At 37.0% G+C, this 21,842-nt stretch overlaps 1 protein-coding gene across 1 annotated transcript in view; it reads left to right on the plus strand.

The window, feature by feature from the left end:
* FNDC1 (fibronectin type III domain containing 1) overlaps positions 1-21,842 on the plus strand; it is a 219,065-nt gene that overhangs the window by 126,130 nt on the left and 71,093 nt on the right. The window contains exons 8-11 of the mRNA XM_063443210.1: positions 735-3,584; positions 4,884-4,999; positions 14,835-14,946; positions 16,670-17,074. Coding sequence (XP_063299280.1) covers positions 735-3,584; positions 4,884-4,999; positions 14,835-14,946; positions 16,670-17,074 — 3,483 coding nt within the window. The remainder of the gene's footprint in view (positions 1-734; positions 3,585-4,883; positions 5,000-14,834; positions 14,947-16,669; positions 17,075-21,842) is intronic.

Consider the following 21,842-nt stretch of genomic DNA (forward strand, 5'->3'; position numbering starts at 1 on the left):
AGCAAAGGCTTCTTTCTGGCAACTCAACAATGCAGCTAATTTTTGTTCAAGGTGATGACTTCATTGCAAAAGACCAGTTCCATTTTAACATGAAGGATCTGTCCACATGAGCAGCTAATAGCATTATTAGTTTAGCTTTGAAACTCTGCACATACAGAGTTTGCACATACCTTTTGCTACTGGAGTGGTAACTCCACCTCTGACACTGTCATAGGGGAGTGATTAGTTCCGTAATGTAAATTCTGTGCGTACTCCTAAGCACAGAATTGCAATTATTGGCTGAGAGCAAGCAACTTACACTCTCAGCCAATGGATGGCTCGCTGGATCGAATTCTGGCTCCTGCAGCTCTGCAGAAAGTCTGTAGTGGTTATGATACTTGGAGTAACCCCTTAACCCCTTTCTGTATTATAAGGGAGTATACTTAAAAGGAATATAGTTGAGAATATTTTATGCTACAGACATGAATAAAAATTATATCATAATATTTTTGTATTTTTTAAATCAATTAACATTGTTATTCTCATGTGCAGAATTTCTAAAAGTATACGTTTCACCTAATATAATTGTTTTGTTACATATGTACCTGTATTGGTACACAAATATGATTTCTAATTATAAGTGAATCTATGCCACTATCAGTTGTGGTATAACAACTTAAATCACATTATGCCATGTAATTAACATTTAGAAACATAAAAATAAAAATAAAAAATAACAATTTTGTTCTTTCTAGGTAGCACTGCAGGCAAGAATTTGTATCATCAGCCCCAAACAGATGATCTTCAGAAAGAAGAAGAAGAGGAAAAACTAGAAGAAGAAGAGGAAGAACTAGAAGAAGAAGAGGAAGAACTAGAAGAAGAAGAGGAAGAACTAGAAGAAGAAGAGGAGGAAGAAAAGCAGGAACAAGAAGTGGAATCGAAAATATCAGCTTCCAAATCTTCACTGGGAAATACTAAAGTGAAACTGGCAAGTACCACTAAAAGTCCTAAAAAGAAAGTCAGTTATTTAGCAAAATCAAGTGAAATGCTTGAGGATACTGACACTACAACAGCAGCTCCTAAAACTTTAGCCCCACCTCAAAGAAGGCGCATTCGTCCTATTCATTCAAGAACAAAAGTGAATGGCCAGAAATCACCCTCTGCTGTTCCTCTTGATAAAGACAATGAAACAAAAACTCTAGAACTGGAGGATTCTGACAAACATTCTACATCAGAAAGAACTCTACCATCTTCTAATATAGATGAAAAAAGGAATGGAAGAAGAGAACACACAACTGATGACTATGTTTCATCAAGGGATGTTTCATCTAAGTTTTCACATGTAGATACCACTTCAACAGAGTCAGAAAGTAGAAGTAACACACAGAAAGTTGACAATGAATCTGATTTAGAAGTGAGCAAATCCTTGCCAGCTTCACCCATATCTGATCCTGTAAACAAAGGGTCTTCTTCCACAAACCAAAGGAATCCTTTTAGCAGAGTATCTACTGGGCAAGGGAATGCTCGCTTGTCTTCAACTCCTACAGGATCACACCAGCCAGTAAAAATGAAACCACAATCTAAAGTAACACCACTTCGTAAAATAAATCCTGATTCTAAAAAGCAATCACATTCAGCACTACTTTTAAACCCAGCTAAGGAATCAATTTCTTCAGTCAATCATAATTCTAGAAGTACTGATCTTGAGACTGATGAAGAGAAACAGTCACAGAATGAGAGGAAAGTAATTTCTGATGTATATGATAAAGGCCATCCACTTTCCAGTGGACATATTTTTCCATCTGCTCCTTCTGATGCAGAAAAATCTATTCAAGATAAAAAAAATGTTGACAAAAAAGTAAAGCATCATGATTATACAAATGTAAAAGACAAAACACAAACCGATGGCGATAAGAAAGCTAAAAAGCATATTTTGCCTGTTCATAAGTCAACAAAGTCAACAGTCACCACTACATTAAGAACTGAACTTCCAACTACCCCTTTGACGACAACTACTGAATCTTCATTGACCACTGCTGCTTACAAATCAAATAGAAACGGATATAATGAATATGAAACGAAAGCAAAAGACACAGATGTTAAAATATCCTCTCCTAACCAGAAAGCTCCTGTCCACTCATTACCAGGAAAGTCTGCTTTATCACTATTAGAATATTATAGGAGAAGAAGTTATGAGGTAAAAAATAATGTTGGCAAAAAAATACAATTTAAAAGCAATTTAAAGACACCCCAAACTGTAAATGTTCATACTACTACTGCATTAATTACAACTACATTGACCACTTTACCTCCTGACCACTTTGAATACAAGAATCAGGATAAATCAATAGAGATTAATACTAACAATGGCAATTCTCACTTGAGAAAACCTCCAGCGCCATCTAAACCTCTTTCCAAAGACAAAACTAGTGATAATTTACAAGACAAATCTATGTCAAGCTCTACTATTACTAGCATATCGAAGAAGCTTGAGGAAAAGGCCTCTTCGTCACTATTGGTCAAGGCAAAGCCAAAAGATGTTTATGATCTGCCCATTACAAGAGAGGATATCAATACTAAAGTTGAGCCATCTAGAACAGTTATTAAATCTAGAACCTTAGTTAAAACTAGCAACCGTGATTCAAAAAAAGCAACAGATATTCAAGTTGAAAAACAAACTGTTCCTGGAGAGGATGTTTTTAAGCCTAATCTCAAATCCCCAACAGTTACGCAGAATCTGCATTCATCAGATACATCCCATCTAGACACAGTGAAATCAAGCCATGGCAACTCTGAGATTAAAAAAGTAGAGGATGCAAAGGAAACAAAACTTACCAAACATTCCTCTAACCCTTCATCATTATCTAAGGTAGCCTCTACAATGCCTCAACAGGCAACCAGTGCTCCAAATAAGAATACTGAAAGGGAATATCAAATGGGTAATAAACCCTCAGGGGCATCTACTTCGTATTTGCAGAGTAACAGAAATATTGGTTATAGAAGAACACCCATCAACAAATCATCTATTTCCCCTTCAGAAATTGAAAAGTACCTGAAATATGGTTTGTCAAAATCAAAACTGTCAACTGAAGATGGTCATAAAGCGCCAGTAACACCCCAGGAATTAGAAAGAGAACATGATCCAACACCATCTTCAAGGACAAGGCATTCACCCCACTCTACTTCTGGTGGACTTAAGCATAGAAACATTAATGGGAATGCTCAAGAACGATCTGAAAAATTAGAAGATGAAGAAGGACTAAGTGCCCCTCAGACTGTAAGAGAAAGGACACCAAAAAAACCTACTTCTGATACAAATTATAAGAATGCAGTTTTGAATAGAAAATCAAACAAAGCAACAACAACAGCTCGTCCTACTACAAATTACCCACAAACAACTACCAGAGTCTCTCACTACAGATTACTTCCGTCAGTTGCCAGGAAGCTAAATATTGGTAGATCATCTATATCAACAACTACACCTTTACCCACTACCTCTATTATACGCACTGCTTCTCCTACCTATTCTTCACGTCCCAGGATAATACATTCAAGATTTGGATTTCCAGGAAGAAGGCCATTTGGGAGACCTTCTCAAGGACAAGGTGGCAAAATTAGATTTTTTTGGGGTGGAGTTTTCTTGTTTTATTAATTGATTTGGCTCCTACTGGCTTTATATTTAAGTTTCATAAGGTCATATTCAAGTCTCATTAGTGATTATTACCATACATTTATTTTCAGAAGATATAGAATGCACCGGGAGTCACGCTATAAATATTGACACAAAAGGTTACTTAATTTTAGCAACAATATAATTCTGCTGCATTTAAAATAATGCTGGATCATTAGTTTTGATTATAAAAATATGTGTCATTACAGAGTGAGACCCACTGCTTTACCTAGTGCTGTAGTGACATGGGATATATCTGTGTACCTCATACAGTATGTTTAGTAGTACTTGGGTTTTAGGGGGACTTAAGGTTAGGTACTTAGAATTGCAATTGGTTCTTAGGGACTAAGTATCCCCAGCCTTAAATCTAACCCTAAATAATCCTTATGCAAAACATCCCACAGCACTAATCTTACACTACCCTTGTCTATCCTAGTGCAATAATTCAAAATATAGTTTTAATGACACTGTATAAATACAAATGCAACAACATTTCAGCATCTCGTGTATGATATTTGACATTTAAAACATACGCTTTTTACGTTGGCACTGCAAATGCATTTCCTGGTGGCATTTCCTGGCCCAGCCTTATTGAGCATTTGCATTTAGGTGCAATAAAATTCAAATTATATTAGATTATTTATTTATATTTAATTCCATGCAATGCATCACTAAATGTATCTGCTTAAATGTATTGCAAAACAAATATTTTATCAATATAATAAAAAAATAAAAAAAATAGGCAACATTGGAGTTATCCCAATTAACTAATAACTGCTATTTATTGTAAAGTAATAATAAGAATAAAGTAAAATATAAAGTAAATTTTGAAAAAAAAACATATTTCCAAACGCTTTACATTAATTAATATGGAAAGTAATCCAAATGACATATTGGCAATAAGAACTATTTTTTCCCTCTTATGTAACAAAATGGGAAATTGCTTTATATTGGGTTTTTGGCTCTTGTTTGATCAACAATCAAAACAGAGATGTGGGAGAGCCTGGACTTCATTTAATTTTTAAATCTATATTAACATGTAACTTAAATAAAATATAGAATATGTGTACATTAGAAGAACTTGTTGCTTTACAGTTAAACAACAGCTTTAATTTCGGTAACAATTTCTCCAGTTTTTTTCTGTGTCTATATAAATTGTCATTTGTTTCTATGCAAAAATGAAATATATTTCCCTTGCAGAATCAGTAATATCTTTCTATGCAATTTGATGCAGGAGCTAGTGGAAGACAAATACCAACGCGATTTAATGGAAATGGGAATGTACCATCTGCAAGAAACGGGAAACTCAATGGACAGAGGATAATCTATGGCCCACAAGGAACAAAGTGGGTAGGGTAACCTTCTTTACACATTTAAAATGTAACATTAAATACTTTTAAATGACAGCAAAAATTTTCAGATGGAACACAGATCTGTTTATTAGTCCGATTGTAATTATTTCTTGTAGATTGTTACATGTTGCTTACAGGGACCACCTCTCCTTTTGAGGGAGCTGTCAAATAATAGGGTTAATAACCATTGGTATAATGTCTGTACATAGTATAACTTTTTTTTTTTTTTTTTTTTATGAATAAACAATAATTTACCCGGTGGCCTAAAACACTAACCTGATAAATGTTGTCATGTATGTGCCATCATGTAATCTAACAATCAGTCCTTTCCCTTTTCATTGCTCCATTTCCCTTTTCATTCTTCCGCAAATGAGTATCTTCATATATCTATATTTGTAATAATTATTGTTACAATGTGGATGCATTACCAAGCCCTTTGTGTTACTTTGGAATCTATGTCCTCCACCTTCTTGGCTTAGGAAAAGTCTTTACTGTTATCTAGATGAGATCTAACATAATTCTCCACTTTATGACAATCATACTTCTAAGCTAAAAATTGTGCTGCTTGACATAACATCCACATCATTGCAACATTAAACTGTCAGCACACTGCAAGTTGGGCTTAATTCCTATTGATAATGTATACTGATATTGCTTAAATGTACATTTTGTATTACCAATCTGGCTATGGAGAAGACAGTCTCCTGAGCATTTTGCAAAGAGCTGGAAAGATTGTGCCTGATCCAAGAGATAACAAAAACTGGAGTGTATGTGTGTGTGTGTGTGTGTATTGCATAAGAAATGCACCTGCAAACAAATTAATTTCCTCACCACAGCTTATTTATACCAAGTCCAGAGAACCAAAAACTGGAAAATCTATATTAGTTTGCTTAAATTACTTACATTTACAAAAATGTTACGCATCCACGCTCATTTAGGATGTTTTGGACTTGATGAAGGGGAGGATAGGGGAGGAAGGAATTTATACATTCTTGCATATTTAATAGCATTTCTAAGTTTTACTCCAATTTAGTTTAATAGGTGTAAATCCATTGTAGGCACTCAAGTTAACACATATCAGAAAACCATTATAATTCCTAAAACATGTGCTTCCTATATCCTTTTTAAGCCCATGTTAACATGTAAAGACAGATCAAACGTAGAACACAAGGGAACTATGAAAATAAAACACATACTGATAAAGCATTCTAAACTACTCATCTGAAAACCCAATTCATTCCAGCTGAGCATTCAATTACTTCCAATCAAAATGTTCTCTTGAATGGTGACTTTTAAAAACATAAAACCCCAAAAATTAGACTGAGATGAGCTCAATAAGTAAATGTACCTACTATTTAATTTTTTACCTTTATTTTTGCTGTATTATATATTTACAACATGATATCATTGGTAATGTTGCAGTCAACACCTGGATGTTATTACAAGAACATAAGAAAAAAAAAAACACTATATCTTTGAAGATGCAGTATAATGGGTATGTTAAATAGTGCAAGTTTTTCTGACCATCCACATCAATCATTCTGTCAGTATAGATAGTAAGCTTTTATACACTTAAAAGGGAACTAGCCACTCTTTCCAATAACTTTAGATTCAAAATAATACTATCACCACAGTGTGAACGTGTGAATAGTGTGCAATAAGTATAAAATATACTTATCTAATAATAAAATTGGACAGCCTTGGACTATCACTTGCCAGATAGTGGTCTCAACCAACCAGAATATAGACAACAAAAAATGTATGGGAAAACGGCTGTTGAATCTGAAAAGAACATAAAACAAAAAATATAGTTTAATACAGTTAAATATTAGAAACGTGCGCTATCATTGAATGAACTCACAGGATGGAAATATTAGTTGCACTCAAGAGTGCCTCCCCCGATGTTGCTGGGGGGCTGTAAACCCCACTCCATGGTTTGTGTAGCCCGCTTGAAATCAGGACTCCAGATAAGGATTAGGGAAAATTCAGCAACTTTATTACAAATAAAAAGGTGAACATCTATAGGATACTTAAAAATTAAGAAAATGGTCCTACGCATTTCGTCCCGTTAAATTGGGACTTCCTCAGGGACCTAAAATCAGTAGAAATTACAAACATGCAAAGAAGCAGCCTAACTAAATCCCCCCCAAGTCCCTTTAAATAGGGCTAGTCCCACAGTCCAATTGGTGGTTCCGTGGGCGTCTTCCTTTGTCTGGGATCTAATTTGTCAAGAGTCTTCATCTGTAACACCTGTGATGCTTTAACAATTCTCCCGATCCATGTATGTTCGTTAATTTTAGCCTGGAAACGGAAATTAAGTCTACTCGGTATTTCCGTGCGTTCCACTAGTGCATTCCGCCTGATATGTGCAAGTATTGTATACTCCCTCTTGAGTTCTCCAGGGGAAATTACAGGATATACAATATTCAAGATAAATGACAAGATCGTATTGTGTGTCTGCTAAAGAGAAATTATTTTATTTTCTGTCAAAGATTCTCAATTGAAACCAAGATTGGATGAATAATACAGACACCATACAAACAATGATTATTTAATAATATTCCAGACTTATTTTATTTATATTATTTGCAAAATCAACATTTATGATTTAAAGGGACAGGTGCATTAATCACAGATACCCAAATGAGTTATTATTTTCTTAAAAAATCACTATGTTCTTTAGTATAAGTAAATGAAACAACCACGTTATTATAATGTAGGTAACCACACATACCTATGATAATATTATGGAAACATAGAAACATAGAAACATAGAAACATAGAAACATAGAATGTGACGGCAGATAAGAACCATTCGGCCCATCTAGTCTGCCCAGTTTTCTAAATACTTTCATTAGTCCCTGGCATTATCTTATAGTTAGGATAGCCTTATGCCTATCCCACGCATGCTTAAACTCCTTTACTGTGTTAACCTCTACCACTTCAGCTGGAAGGCTATTCCATGCATCCACTACCCTCTCAGTAAAGTAATACTTCCTGATATTATTTTTAAACCTTTGTCCTTCTAATTTTAGACTATGTCCTCTGGTTGTGGTAGTTTTTCTTCTTTTAAATATAGTCTCCTCTTTTACTGTGTTGATTCCCTTTATGTATTTAAATGTTTCTATCATATCCCCCCTGTCTCGTCTTTCCACCAAGCTATACATGTTAAGATCCTTTAACCTTTCCTGGTAAGTTTTATCCTGCAATCCATGAAACAGTTTAGTAGCCCTTCTTTGAACTCTCTCTAAGGTATCAATATCCTTCTGAAGATATGGTCTCCAGTACTGTGTACAGTACTCCAAGTGAGGTCTCACCAGTGTTCTGTACAATGGCATGAGCACTTCCCTCTTTCTACTGCTAATACCTCTCCCTATACAACCAAGCATTCTGCTAGCATTTCCTGCTGCTCTATTACATTGTCTGCCTACCTTTAAGTCCTCAGAAATAATCACCCCTAAATCCCTTTCCTCAGATGTTGAGGTTAGGACTCTATCAAATATTCTGTACTCTGCCCTTGGGTTTTTACGTCCAAGATGCATTATCTTGCACTTATCCACATTAAATGTCAGTTGCCACAACTCTGACCATTTTTCTAGTTTACCTAAATCATTTGCCATTTGGCTTATCCCTCCTGGAACATCAACCCTGTTACATATCTTAGTATCATCCGCAAAAAGACACACCTTACCATCAAGACCTTCTGCAATATCACTAATAAAAATATTAAAGAGAATGGGTCCAAGTACAGATCCCTGAGGTACTCCACTGGTGACAAGCCCAAGCTTCGAATATACTCCATTGACTACAACCCTCTGTTGCCTGTCACTCAGCCACTGCCTTACCCATTCAACAATATTGGAATCCAAACTCAAAGATTGCAGTTTATTGATAAGCCTTCTATGTGCAACAGTGTCAAAAGCCTTACTGAAATCTAGGTAAGCAATGTCTACTGCACCACCCTGATCTATAATTTTAGTTACCCAATCAAAAAAATCAATAAGATTAGTTTGGCATGATCTCCCTGAAGTAAACCCATGTTGTCTCTGATCTTGAAATCCATGTGTTTTTAGATGTTTAACAATCCTATCCTTTAACATGGTTTCCATCACTTTCCCCACTACTGAAGTAAGGCTTACTGGCCTATAGTTGCCCGACTCCTCCCTATTACCTTTCTTGTGAATGGGCACAACATTCGCTAACTTCCAATCTTCTGGGACTACTCCTGTTAACAATGATTGGTTAAATAAATCTGTTAATGGTTTTGCTAGTACACCACTAAGCTCTTTTAATAGCTTTGGGTGTATTCCATCAGGTCCCATTGACTTATTTGTCTTTACTTTTGACAGTTGAAATGAGATGTTGTAACATCTCATTCAGAGAGTTTAAAAGATGTTTATATATACAGAACAATATTCCCCCCCAAAAATATAAATTTAAAAAAGAGGAGAGAAACAATAGCTGAGCTAAATATGAGATAGAACACAAAAGAAGAAAGGTGGACTATAGGAGTAATATGATCTATAAACAAAAAACCCTAAACGGAGTTATAAAAAGCAGAGTTAAAAAAAAACAAAATTATAAAGAGCATAATTATAAAGGACAAAAATTACAAAGAACAAAATTATAAAAAAAAAAACAAAGTTTATGTCCACATTCAGTCCCTTAGGTTCTAACATTCGTAATTTGTGAATCAAATAGGTTTCACGCTGGGCAAGCTTTCTTACTCTATCCCCGCCCCTCCAGTGTGGTAATACTCTTTCTATGCCTATGCATTTGAACTCTCTAAGAGAGAAATAAGGGCACAAGTTACAGTGAACCGGGACTGGATGTGTCACAAGGCCTTTCCTGATGTTATTGAGGTGTTCCATAACTCTGACTTTAAGTTTTCTTTTGGTGCAACCAACATATTGTTTGCCACACGGGCACTGCAGCAAATAAACTACAAAGTTTGTGATAAATTTGAGTCTCTAGTCATAAAATGATCAATGGCTTCAAGGCCCAAAAGCATAACTGATTATGGTGTATAGTGAAGTTACATTGAGCATAGCCCAACTGTAGTTGGGATCACACTCGATGTTTTCAATCTCTTGCAAAAATGACTTGGTGTCCCATATGTAAGATGGGGCTCCTTGTGCATATTGCTGTAAATGTGAATCGTCAAAGAATGAAAAGTTAGCGGTAATGGAATTGACTCCACTGATTATTGGGCGACCTGGAGGGTTAAAAAGATGTTTGTGGGCTTTAGGCAAAATATAGAAGATGGGGATTATCTGATTTCCTTGTAATCAAAAATCAAAAATGTTTTGGGATATAATGTTATTACTTTTAGCATTTCCTAATATTATTTTCAATTCAAACGAAAACTGTTGTGTTGTGTTTTTAAGGACGGTCTAGGTTTTTTTGTCACCTAAGATATTTAATGATTCCTGTAAGTAATAGTCATTGGTCATCAATACAATACCGCCCCCTTTGTCCACATCCTTAATCACCATGTCTTCCCTCTCCATCAAATTATTAAGACATAGTTTCTCCTCTTTAGTGAGATTATAAATATGTCTATTTTTGTTCCTGTTTGCAAGAGATTGGAAATCTTGATCCACTATACGTTCAAAACTATACAAAAAAGGACCCCTACTCTGGAGGGAAAAAATATGATTTAGGTTTAAACCTCAAATTTACTCGTTCTCCACTTTCCAAAGTCTCAACGTAAGGAGAAGAAGGATGTAGAAGAAAATGCCTTTTAATCATCATGGACCTGATATATTTCTTGAGATCAATATAAAGATTAAAATCATTAGCCACTTTATGTGGGGCAAATTTAATACCTTTGGAGAATAGATTGATTTCCTGATTGGATAGTGATTTCCCTGTTCGATTAAAGATGCCTTTATCTGTCTCCTTCTTATTTAAATTAAATGAAGCCTGGGAGACTTTATTGACCATTTTGTTGATTTTTAAGTATCTTATCGGGGTTTATTCACCTTTTTGTTTGTAATAAAGCTGCTGAAGTTTTCCTAATTCTTATCTGGAGTCCTGATTTCAAGCGGGCTACACAGACCGTAAAGTGGGATTTACAGCCCCCCAGCAACATCGGGGGAGGCACCCTTGAGCGCAACTAATATTTCTAAGCTGTGAGTGCATTCAATGATAGCGCACGTTTCTATATTTTTACTGTATTACACTATATTTTTTTGTTTTATGTACTTTTCAGATTTAACAGCCGTTTCCAATATATTTTTTGTTGTCTATATTCTGTTTACATTACTGCATCAGCTGTGAATTTAGGTCTTTGTGAGCACTAATCTCTCCTGGAATTTATTCATATTACTATACCTAGGAAAAGGGCCAGATTAACATGATGGAGCTGCAGCACGAGGCCCATGCCCAATAGGCCCATTGATTTAAAAAAAATTTAAAAAAAAAAAAATATATTTTTTCAGACTTATACCTGGCTTGTGTAGTTCATTTTGTGCTTCTTTCATTTAGCTTTGGTATATTGTCATCATTAATATGTCCCCCCCATCCGTCTTTACTCTATATTCATGTGTAACTTTTTATGTTAATTCTTAAAGGAACACTATAGTCACCTAAATTACTATAGCTAAATAAAGCAGTTTTTAGTGTATAGATCATTCCCCGGCAACTTCACTGCTCAATTCACTGTCATTTAGGAGTTAAATCACTTTGTTTCTGTTTATGCAGCCCTAGCCACACCTCCCCTGGCTATGATTGACAGAGCCTGCATGAAAAATAAACTGGTTACACTTTCAAACAGATGTAATTTACCTTGAATAATTGTATCTCAATCTCTAAATGTAACTTTAATCACATACAGGAGGCTCTTGCAGGGTCTAGCAAGCTATTAACATAGCAGGGGACAAGAAAATCTTAATTAAACAGAACTTGCAGTAAAGAAAGCCTAAATAGGGCTATCTTTACAGGAAGTGTTTATGGAAGGCTGTGCAAGTCACCTGCAGGGAGGTGTGACTAGGGTTCATAAACAAAGGGATTTAACTACTAAATGGCAGAGGATTGAGCAGTGAGGCTGCAGGGGCATGTTCTATACACCAAAACTGCTTCATTAAGCTAAAGTTGTTCAGGTGACTATAGTGTCCCTTTAAGTACAAAGGAGATGCGTGCTGAGGTTCTAATTATTCCCTCCCCTCCCCCACCCTTACCTTTACAGCTTCCTGTTTCAGCTTCTACGTTATTAGTCTGTCTTTTTTTTTTCCTTCTTTTTTTCCTTTCTTTTTGTAGAGAGGGAACACCTTGTTCTGAATAGTATTATTTGTTTGTTAGTCTATCTTTTAATAATTGCCCGTTACTTGGGATCTTAGGGGACTATTTTAGTTATTCTGTTTATTTTGCCATTTCTTAGATTATGGAATTTAATTTGTTGATCCATCTATCCCAGTCTTCTATCTGGGCATATCTGTTTCCCAGATTCGTTAATATGCCTCTTTGCATTTTTGCTTGCCATAGCACTTGAGTTAATACTTCCTGGGTGTATGTAATTCTCACCATTTTCCAGTTATGTGCTAATAAGAGTTTAGCTGCCGTGATGATGTGTATTACTATCATGTTTTCTTTTTTTTGGCATAGTGGGCCATTTTAAATTTAGTAAAACTACTTCCGCATTAAAACTCATTGTCATTACGGTTATTTGTATATATTTCTTTTTTTACTTCTCTCCACATTCTCTTGCTTAAGTATGGAATCTTAAGAGGAATGTAGGGGAACAATTGGTTTGTACTGGCTGACAATGAAATTAGTTAATGTTAAGCTGACTTTGCACACTATGCAAATGCTCTTGCTGCTTCAGTCTCTCTAACACTGTGGCATGTCCCCTTTCTTCTACACTCACTACATACAGCTTTTCTCTGTCCCAGACTATATACAGGAGCTTCTGCCTGCTAGTAAGAAGGTTAGGAGAGGAGTGGACCAGCGAGTGCCAGGGGGCAGTCCTTAGAAAGCGTAGAGCTAGTGCATCATTAGATGGATTTATGCCAAACTCAGGGTGATGTCTGCACAGTATGCCCTTGGTTGCTCATCCTGTATGGTTGGCAGGCAGCCTGATGTGCATTACACCAGGCTTACCATCTAATTCTTTGGCCACTTTTTAGGCATGTTTGTCCCTTTGGGCGATTCTGGTTATGTGATTCACATCCGTGGCCCACCCTTTTACCCCGACCTCCGAAATCCTGCTTCACTGGACACTGCTGTTAGTGGGTATGGATTTACTTGAAAGACGAAAGCCAGAGATTAGCATAGGGTATGTGTTTGATAGCTGTATCCTGTGATTTTCCCAAAAGCACCACCTCCACCAGATACATGACACTTGGGAGGTATAACTGATTCAGTGTTTTCTGTGGATAAGATTCTGTATTTAGGCCCATCATAATTGTCAGCACCAGGCCCAATTGGCTCTTAATCCAGTCCTGCCTAGTACTAGACTTCCATTTACCTTCCCCTCTGTTCTTCAAATCTTTTTCCATTCTCTAGTTCCATTTCATTCCTCTTGGTCTCTCATATTTCCTCAAACTTCTCTTTGCTTCCCTTTTTTATTCTGGCCTTGACTTAAGATTTTCTAATTATTTGAAGTGTTTTTCACTAATATGAGAATTCAAAGTCTGTTTCAATTATAAAACCAAAATGGAAACATTCTCTAATTCAGCTATTTTTTTTTTTCCAGTTTGGCTGCTTTGTTCATAAATTTAAAATTCACTTTTGATTTGCTTTTAATTCTCACTTTAGTGAATAATCCTGTGCATATATTTGGATAAACCTTTAAAATATATATTTTTTCAAAATATTATGGTGTCTAATATTAAATATTAAAATATTTTTTTCAAATATGAAATCATTTTAAAAGTTTATCCAAAAATCTTAAATAATTTTAAAAGCTCATCCAAATTATTCAATCAACTCCTTTATTAACATTGGATTTATATAAAGTAAAGTTACTTGTTTGTCTTCCCTGATTTCATTGGTATACACTGTATATTTGGATATTGCACCAATGTATTACCAACCATATTGTAGTACACTTGATGGACTCTGTAGGTTGGTGCAATAACTCCAGGGTCAAATTACTTGATTTATAGACAAAAGCTTTTTCTAGTCATGACTTATGCATTGGAAGTGTCTGTGTCTTGGTACAAAAAGGATAGTCTCCTTCGTTTCTAAAAATGTATAATAACGACCTGCATGCCTACCTTGGGAGCCTTAAGAGCCGCATATCTTCTGCAATAGTATTTTGTTTCTTAATCTTCTATAAATGTTAATTTGTATTATTGATGTTATTTTTTTTTTGTACTTGTGAGAAATGTTTCTGCCCTGTCACTTTGTCTTATGAGTTTTCCTCTAAGTGCACATCAATAAACGCAGATTATTAAAAACAAAAAAAATAATGCACAGGTTCTACCCCTGAGAAGATGTGTGTTTACCAGAACAGCAGGGAATGTAAAATTATGAGCTCTTAATTGTGGCTAGAATGTTTAACAAGCTTTATGGTGTCTAATAATAATAGAGTATTCAATAAAAATTATAGTTTTTTTTTATAGTGTTATCCTTATGGTTTTCTAAAAACAATCATCTGGCTGCAATCAGTCTTTTATTAGACCATATTTTATTGATCAAACCCAACACACAGTTTTATTGATTCCTAGAATGGGATTTAATGTGTATATCGTATAAGTTGTAATTCATGTTAAAGCATAGTACAGTACTGGAGAACATAGCCATAATATAACCATTATTGCTGTTGTGATTTGCTCTTATTTAAATGTAACATGGGAACAATTATGTCTTTACAGTATTTTTAATTTCAGGTTGTAGATCTGAATCGTGGGTTAGTTCTTAATCCAGAAGGAAGATACTTACAGGATTCCACTGGGAAGCCACTACGCATAAAGTTGGGAGGCGACGGACGGACCGTTATTGGTAAGTAAGTATGAGAATGATATTTGATATTGAGTATTGATGGTTTGCTGTGATATAATGCACCTATGTCCACTGTGATGCAATGTTTGTTTTCACTGGGTATTCACCGTGAAGCCCACACTGTTTGTCATACAACATGAATGCGACACAATTTAGTGGTTTAGTTGATGACCTCTGATAGACTGAGTGCATCAGCTGATGCTCTCAGCCTATCACTAGACACATACTAAAAAGTGCATACTATCTTCCTTGTGAAAGGCCCACTAATAGGCTGAGATTGCCAGTAAACACTCAGTGGTCGGCAGGTTAATTCTACCTCATACTGCAAAGCAGAAAGAAACAAAGGAAGGAGGCAGAGGTTGCTGGGTGCTGGTACCCCAACTTTGAGGTTAAACCCCTGAAGGAAAGATGTCCATGTCCAGACCCCCTGACAATTAAATGGGCTTAAGCTGTTATGGGGTTGGGAATTGCGAGTGATAAAATCCCAGTGTATTTCATTTTAATTCCAAATTTCTTATTTAGTGCACTATTACTATAAAAGGATGGTGACTGGTGTACTGCCTGGATTTTAAATGGTCTAGTGCATATATATTCTGAGATAAGCAAGCACTAATGGTACAAGAATGGATTAGTAATTCAAAGGGATAATTACATTTTATTTACATCAAACACATATGAGCTTTTTGTTCCAACTATTGAGTATTGTAAGCATTCAATTAATCTCTGTATCTGTTTGTTTGTTTGTTTGTTTGTCTGATTGTCTCTCCATCGATTTGTGTGTGTATTTTTTATTTATAATTATTTATTTAAACAATATTTTACCAGGAAGGTAATGTCATTGATTGACCAGGTATTTTAAATCTATCACATGTGACCAACTAAATGTATTATTTTTTGATCCATTTCACAACACATAGAAACATAGAAACATAGAATGTGACGGCAGATAAGAACCATTCCGCCCATCTAGTCTGCCCAATTTTCTAAATACTTTCATTAGTCCCTGGCCTTATCTTATAGTTAGAATAGCCTTATGCCTATCCCACGCATGCTTAAACTCCTTTACTGTGTTAACCTCTACCACTACAGCTGGAAGGCTATTCCATGCATCCACTACAATCTCAGTAAAGTAATACTTACTGATATTATTTTTAAACCTTTGTCCCTCTAATGTAAGACTATGTCCTCTTGTTGTGGTAGTTTGTCTTCTTTTAAATATAGTCTCCGCCTTTACACGATAGTTACTTGGTTTCATACTAGTACATTTTCTTTATATTTCACAATAAAAATATATCAATTTTTCCAATTATAACCAATATCAATATTTTGAATCTCAATTTCACTTGGTGTTATAGTTTCACAATAAATATTATTATTACATTTTTGGAACTGAAATCTCACAGAAATTCAAATTGAATTTCACATTTTAGGCAATGATAGCTAAGTTGGAAAAGTTCTCTACTACTTTGACCGTAAATTTAAAAATCAATTTTGATTCACTTTGAATTCTCACTTTAGTGCTATGTGCTTATTTAATCATATATAACAATAAAAGAGATGGGCTTTACAAACCTTAGGAGCTAAGGTAATAATAATCTTTATAATAATAAAATGATATTCTTGGCTCCAATATGTTATGCCTGACTCCTAAATATTTTACATAGTACACTAATTTATATTGTATATCAAATGTTTGATAACACAAATGCTTTCATTTTGGCAGACATGCAAGGAACACCAGTTGTGAGCCCAGATGGGTTACCTTTGTTTGGACATGGAAGGTTTAGTAAACCTGTGGCAAGCCCACAAGATAAGCCAGTCTTGAGCTTAGGTGGCAGACCACTGAGAGGTCTTGAAGTAGCAAGAACCACCAAAATTCCTACCACACGAATGACAACAACTATCCCAACCACCAGACCCACTACAACCACCCCGGTTCCAACTACCACTACTACCACCACACCTGAACCAACAACTCCTGAACCAACAACTCCTGAACCAACAACTCTTGAACCAACAACAGAAGAGCCTCCACTTCCCACCTGTCCTCCAGGCTCTTACACTCAGTATGATGAAGAAGGAAACCTTATAATGGGACCTGATGACAAGCCTGATTGTTATGAAGAAGGTAATATGTGGTTTATTTTTTAACCCTTCACCTCTGTTAAATAAAGTGAAACAGACTAAGGTTGCACCTCAAACAAAAACCCTATGGAGTTTATTCCCCTACAGTAAACTGTGGTAGTTCGACATGCAAAAACTGTGAGATTTTACTGCTGCATAAAGTCTAGTATTTTAGAAAATGGTTACCATGAGAGAGGATTTATGACCTGACACATTCAAAACCAAACCTTTATTCTGGTTGCCACCAAACAACTAATCAGACTATAGTTGAAGTTCAAATTATACAACATACAAGAAAATCCACAAATGAGGAAAAACAGCACATCCCAATGTGCAGTAGAATGCTGCCTTCCTGATATAATAAAATAGACAAAGTGAAACACGATAAAGTTACTTCATTATTATTATTTTTTTTTATTGTATATTCTAGAATGTCTCTCTAACTATTTCTATATCACTTAAAGGATTACTCCAACCTTTTTTTTTATCTCTCTCTCTCTCTCTCTTTGTTTTTTTTTTATAATTCTTTATTTCATTTGTGCATAGATATCACAAACAGGCTTGCCATGCTACAACAGCTGGGGCAAACATTTCAAGACATGGAAAGACAGTTGTATGGCATTTGATAATACTGCACATTTTTATGAAATAACACATTGTATGACAAGAGAAACAAGCTAAGCCTACATTTGCTAGAATGAGTGATGTATCAGCAGAGTACGCAGACATGTCCCTACTAGTGTTGTCGCGAACCCGGAATTTTCGGTTCGCGAACGGCGAACGCGAACTTCCGCAAATGTTCGCGAACCGGCGAACCGCGCGAACCGCCATTGACTTCAATGGGCAGGCGAATTTTAAAAACAACAGGGACTCTTTCTGGCCACAATAGTGATGGAAAAGTTGTTTCAAGGGGACTAACACCTGGACTGTGGCATGCCAGAGGGGGATCCATGGCAAAACTCCCATGGAAAATTGCACAGTTGATGCAGAGTCTGCTTTTAATCCATAAAGGGCAGAAATCACCTAACATTGACACCTGTCCTCAAAGCCCAGCCCTGATACACACTGACACAGAGCAGAATAGAGACTGTTCCCCCTACATAGGGTCACTTGGCAGATATGGATTGACACCTGTCCTCAAAACCCCTGATACACACTGACACAGAGCAGAATAGGGACTGTTCCCTGTCCACAGAGACCATGATACACACTGACACAGAGCAGAATAGAGACTGTTCACCGTCCACAGAGACCATGATACACACTGACACAGAGCAGAATAGGGACTGTTCCCCCTACATAGGGTCACTTGGCAGATATGGATTGACACCTGTCCTCAAAACCCCTGATACACACTGACACAGAGCAGAATAGAGACTGTTCCCTGTCCACAGAGACCATGATACACACTGACACAGAGCAGAATAGGGACTGTTCCCCCTACATAGGGTCACTTGGCAGATATGGATTGACACCTGTCCTCAAAACACCTGATACACACTGACACAGAGCAGAATAGGGACTGTTCCCCCTACATAGGGTCACTTGGCAGATATGGATTGACACCTGTCCTCAAAACCCCTGATACACACTGACACAGAGCAGAATAGAGACTGTTCCCTGTCCACAGAGACCATGATACACACTGACACAGAGCAGAATAGGGACTGTTCCCCCTACATAGGGTCACTTGGCAGATATGGATTGACACCTGTCCTCAAAACCCCTGATACACACTGACACAGAGCAGAATAGAGACTGTTCCCTGTCCACAGAGACCATGATACACACTGACACAGAGTGTCCGCGTGAAATAGGGCCGTGAGTAATGACGTCACGGGTAGCCTGCCCATAGTATCGCATAGGGTGGAAGAGCTGATAGGACATCTGAAACGTATTGGGATGGAGATGCTTAATTGTTCTCCAAAATGCTTGACACCACCCCATAGTGAATCTCTGCAAACTTTAATACCATCAGAGGAGGAAGAATGTGGCAACCCACTGGGATTATTCGAAAAATTTCAAATTGATGATTTTCCAGACCCTGGGGTTGACATTAGTCCAGATTTACTTCTTGTGACCCATGAGGATGTTCCAGGCACTACTTGTGAAATAAAGACAGATAATAAAGTGAATGATCCTTCTCCTTGGGACTTGCACCCTGTCGTTGAAGGTGGAGTAGGCAATGGCAAGAGCATGCTGTGGGTAGTCAGTGCAAACACTCTCTTCCCGGTGAATAATGAGGAGACTAACTATGATGACGTTATTTGCGTTGAAAGTAATGATGCCAGAGATCTTTTGAAACCATATGGAAGGAACGAATTGGTTAAAAGAAAGGCAAGAGACCACCTGCATATAGACAAGAATACGCATAAGAGAAAGAAGAGAACAGGTGAAAAAGAGAAGCTGCAGACTGCCTATCTGCAAATAGTTGAGTTATGTCCTGAAGATGTCCGTGTTACCACAGTGCAGACTCTGTTTGATACACTACTGAGGAGAGTCAGAGAAACCCCAGATCTTCACGTATTGGATGAGTCGGTGCGTGGAGTTGCAGAGAACGTAGAACAAGAAATATCTAAACTTTTCCTGTGTACTGACAGCAGATATAAGAATAAATACCGGATCCTCCTTTTCAATTTGAAGGACCCTAAAAATCAGATCCTGTTCCGTTGTGTGGTCCTTGGTGAAATCACCCCACAGTGTTTGGTTCTAATGAGTGCAACGTAAATTGGCAATGTGCACTGGAACAGTTCTGCAGAGCACACGCTGAAGGAAGGACTGACAGAGCCGCTTGAAGACAAGTAACTGCTATTCAATCTATAACAGTGAAAAACAAATTTTGGTTTTAAAAGCACGCTATAGAGACACCAGATATGATTGGCAATGTGCACTGGAACAGTTCTGCAGAGCACACACTGTAGGCCTGAGACACCCGCTTGAAGACAAGTAACTGCTATTCAATCTATAACAGTGAAAAACAAATTTTGGTTTTAAAAGCACGCTATAGAGACACCAAATATGATTGGCAACTGTCAAAGCACGCTGGAACAGGTCTACAGAGCACACGCTGAAGTAGGCCTGACACCCAGACGCTTGCAGACAACTAACTGATCTTCTATTACAGTGAAAAAAAATGATTTCTTTAAAATCTAAAGCTTAAGCTATTGTTAAAACAGATATGAGTGGTGGCACTGGGCAAGTAGGCACAGTATCCAATGTGAACCTCACACAGAAGCTGGCAGGCAGGCAACTGCTCTTCTATTACAGTGGAAACAAAATTTTGGTTGTAAAAGCACGCTATAGAGACACCAGATATGAGTGGCAACTGTCAAAGCACGCTGGCACAGGTCTGCAGAGCACACGCTGAAGTAGGCCTGACACCCAGACGCTTGCAGACAACTAACTGCTCTTCTATTACAGTGAAAAAAAATATTTATTTTAAATGTAAAGCTTAACCAATTGTTAAAACAGATATGAGTGGTGGCACTGGGCAAGTAGGCACAGTATCCAATGTGAACCTCACACAGAAGCTGGCAGGCAGGCAACTGCTCTTCTATTACAGTGGAAACAAAATTTTGGTTGTAAAAGCACGCTATAGAGACACCAGATATGAGTGGCAACTGTCAAAGTACGCTGGCAGGGTTGTGCAGGGCACACGCTGAAGGAAGGCCTGACAGAGCCGCTTGAAGGACACTGACTGTCTGCTATTAGCTTACACTGGAAACCTTTTTTCTTTGTAAAAGCACGCTAAAGAGACACCAGATATGATTGGCAACTGTCAAAGCACGCTGGCACAGGTCTGCAGAGCACACGCTGAAGTAGGCCTGACACCCAGATGCTTGCAGACAACTAACTGATCTTCTATTACAGTGAAAAAAATGATTTCTTTAAAATCTAAAGCTTAAGCTATTGTTAAAACAGATATGAGTGGTGGCACTGGGCTAGTGGGCACAGTATCCAATGTGAACCTCACACAGAAGCTGGCAGGCAGGCAACTGCTCTTCTATTACAGTGAAAAAAAATTATTTATTTTAAATCTAAAGCTTAACCAATTGTTAAAACAGATATGAGTGGTGGCACTGGGCTAGTGGGCACAGTATCCAATGTGAACCTCACACAGAAGCTGGCAGGCAGGCAACTGCTCTTCTATTACAGTGAAAAAAATTATTTCTTTAAAATCTAAAGCTTAACCAATTGTTAAAACAGATATGACTGGTGGCACTGACTGTGCAAATGGGCAAGGCATCCAACCTGACACAGAAGCTGGCAGGCAGGCAGGCAACTGCTCTTCTATTACAGTGAAATTTTTTTATTTATTTTAAATCTAAAGCTTAACCAATTGTTAAAACAGATATGAGTGGTGGCACTGGGCAAGTGGGCACAGTATCCAATGTGAACCTCACACAGAAGCTGGCAGGCAGGCAACTGCTCTTCTATTACAGTGAAAAAAAAATTTCTTTTAAATGTAAAGCTTAACCTATTGTTAAAACAGATATGAGTGGTGGCACTGGGCAAGTAGGCACAGTATCCAATGTGAACCTCACACAGAAGCTGGCAGGCAGGCAACTGCTCTTCTATTACAGTGAAAAAAAATATTTATTTTAAATGTAAAGCTTAACCTATTGTTAAAACAGATATGAGTGGTGGCACTGGGCAAGTAGGCACAGTAGCCAATGTGAACTTCACACAGAAGCTGGCAGGCAGGCACCTGCAATTACATTACACAGGAAAAAAAAAAAAAGCAGCCTGATGTTATAGCCCTAAAAAGGGCT

Source organism: Pelobates fuscus, chromosome 2, assembly GCF_036172605.1.
Source record: "Pelobates fuscus isolate aPelFus1 chromosome 2, aPelFus1.pri, whole genome shotgun sequence".
NCBI classification, from domain to species: Eukaryota; Metazoa; Chordata; class Amphibia; order Anura; family Pelobatidae; genus Pelobates; species Pelobates fuscus.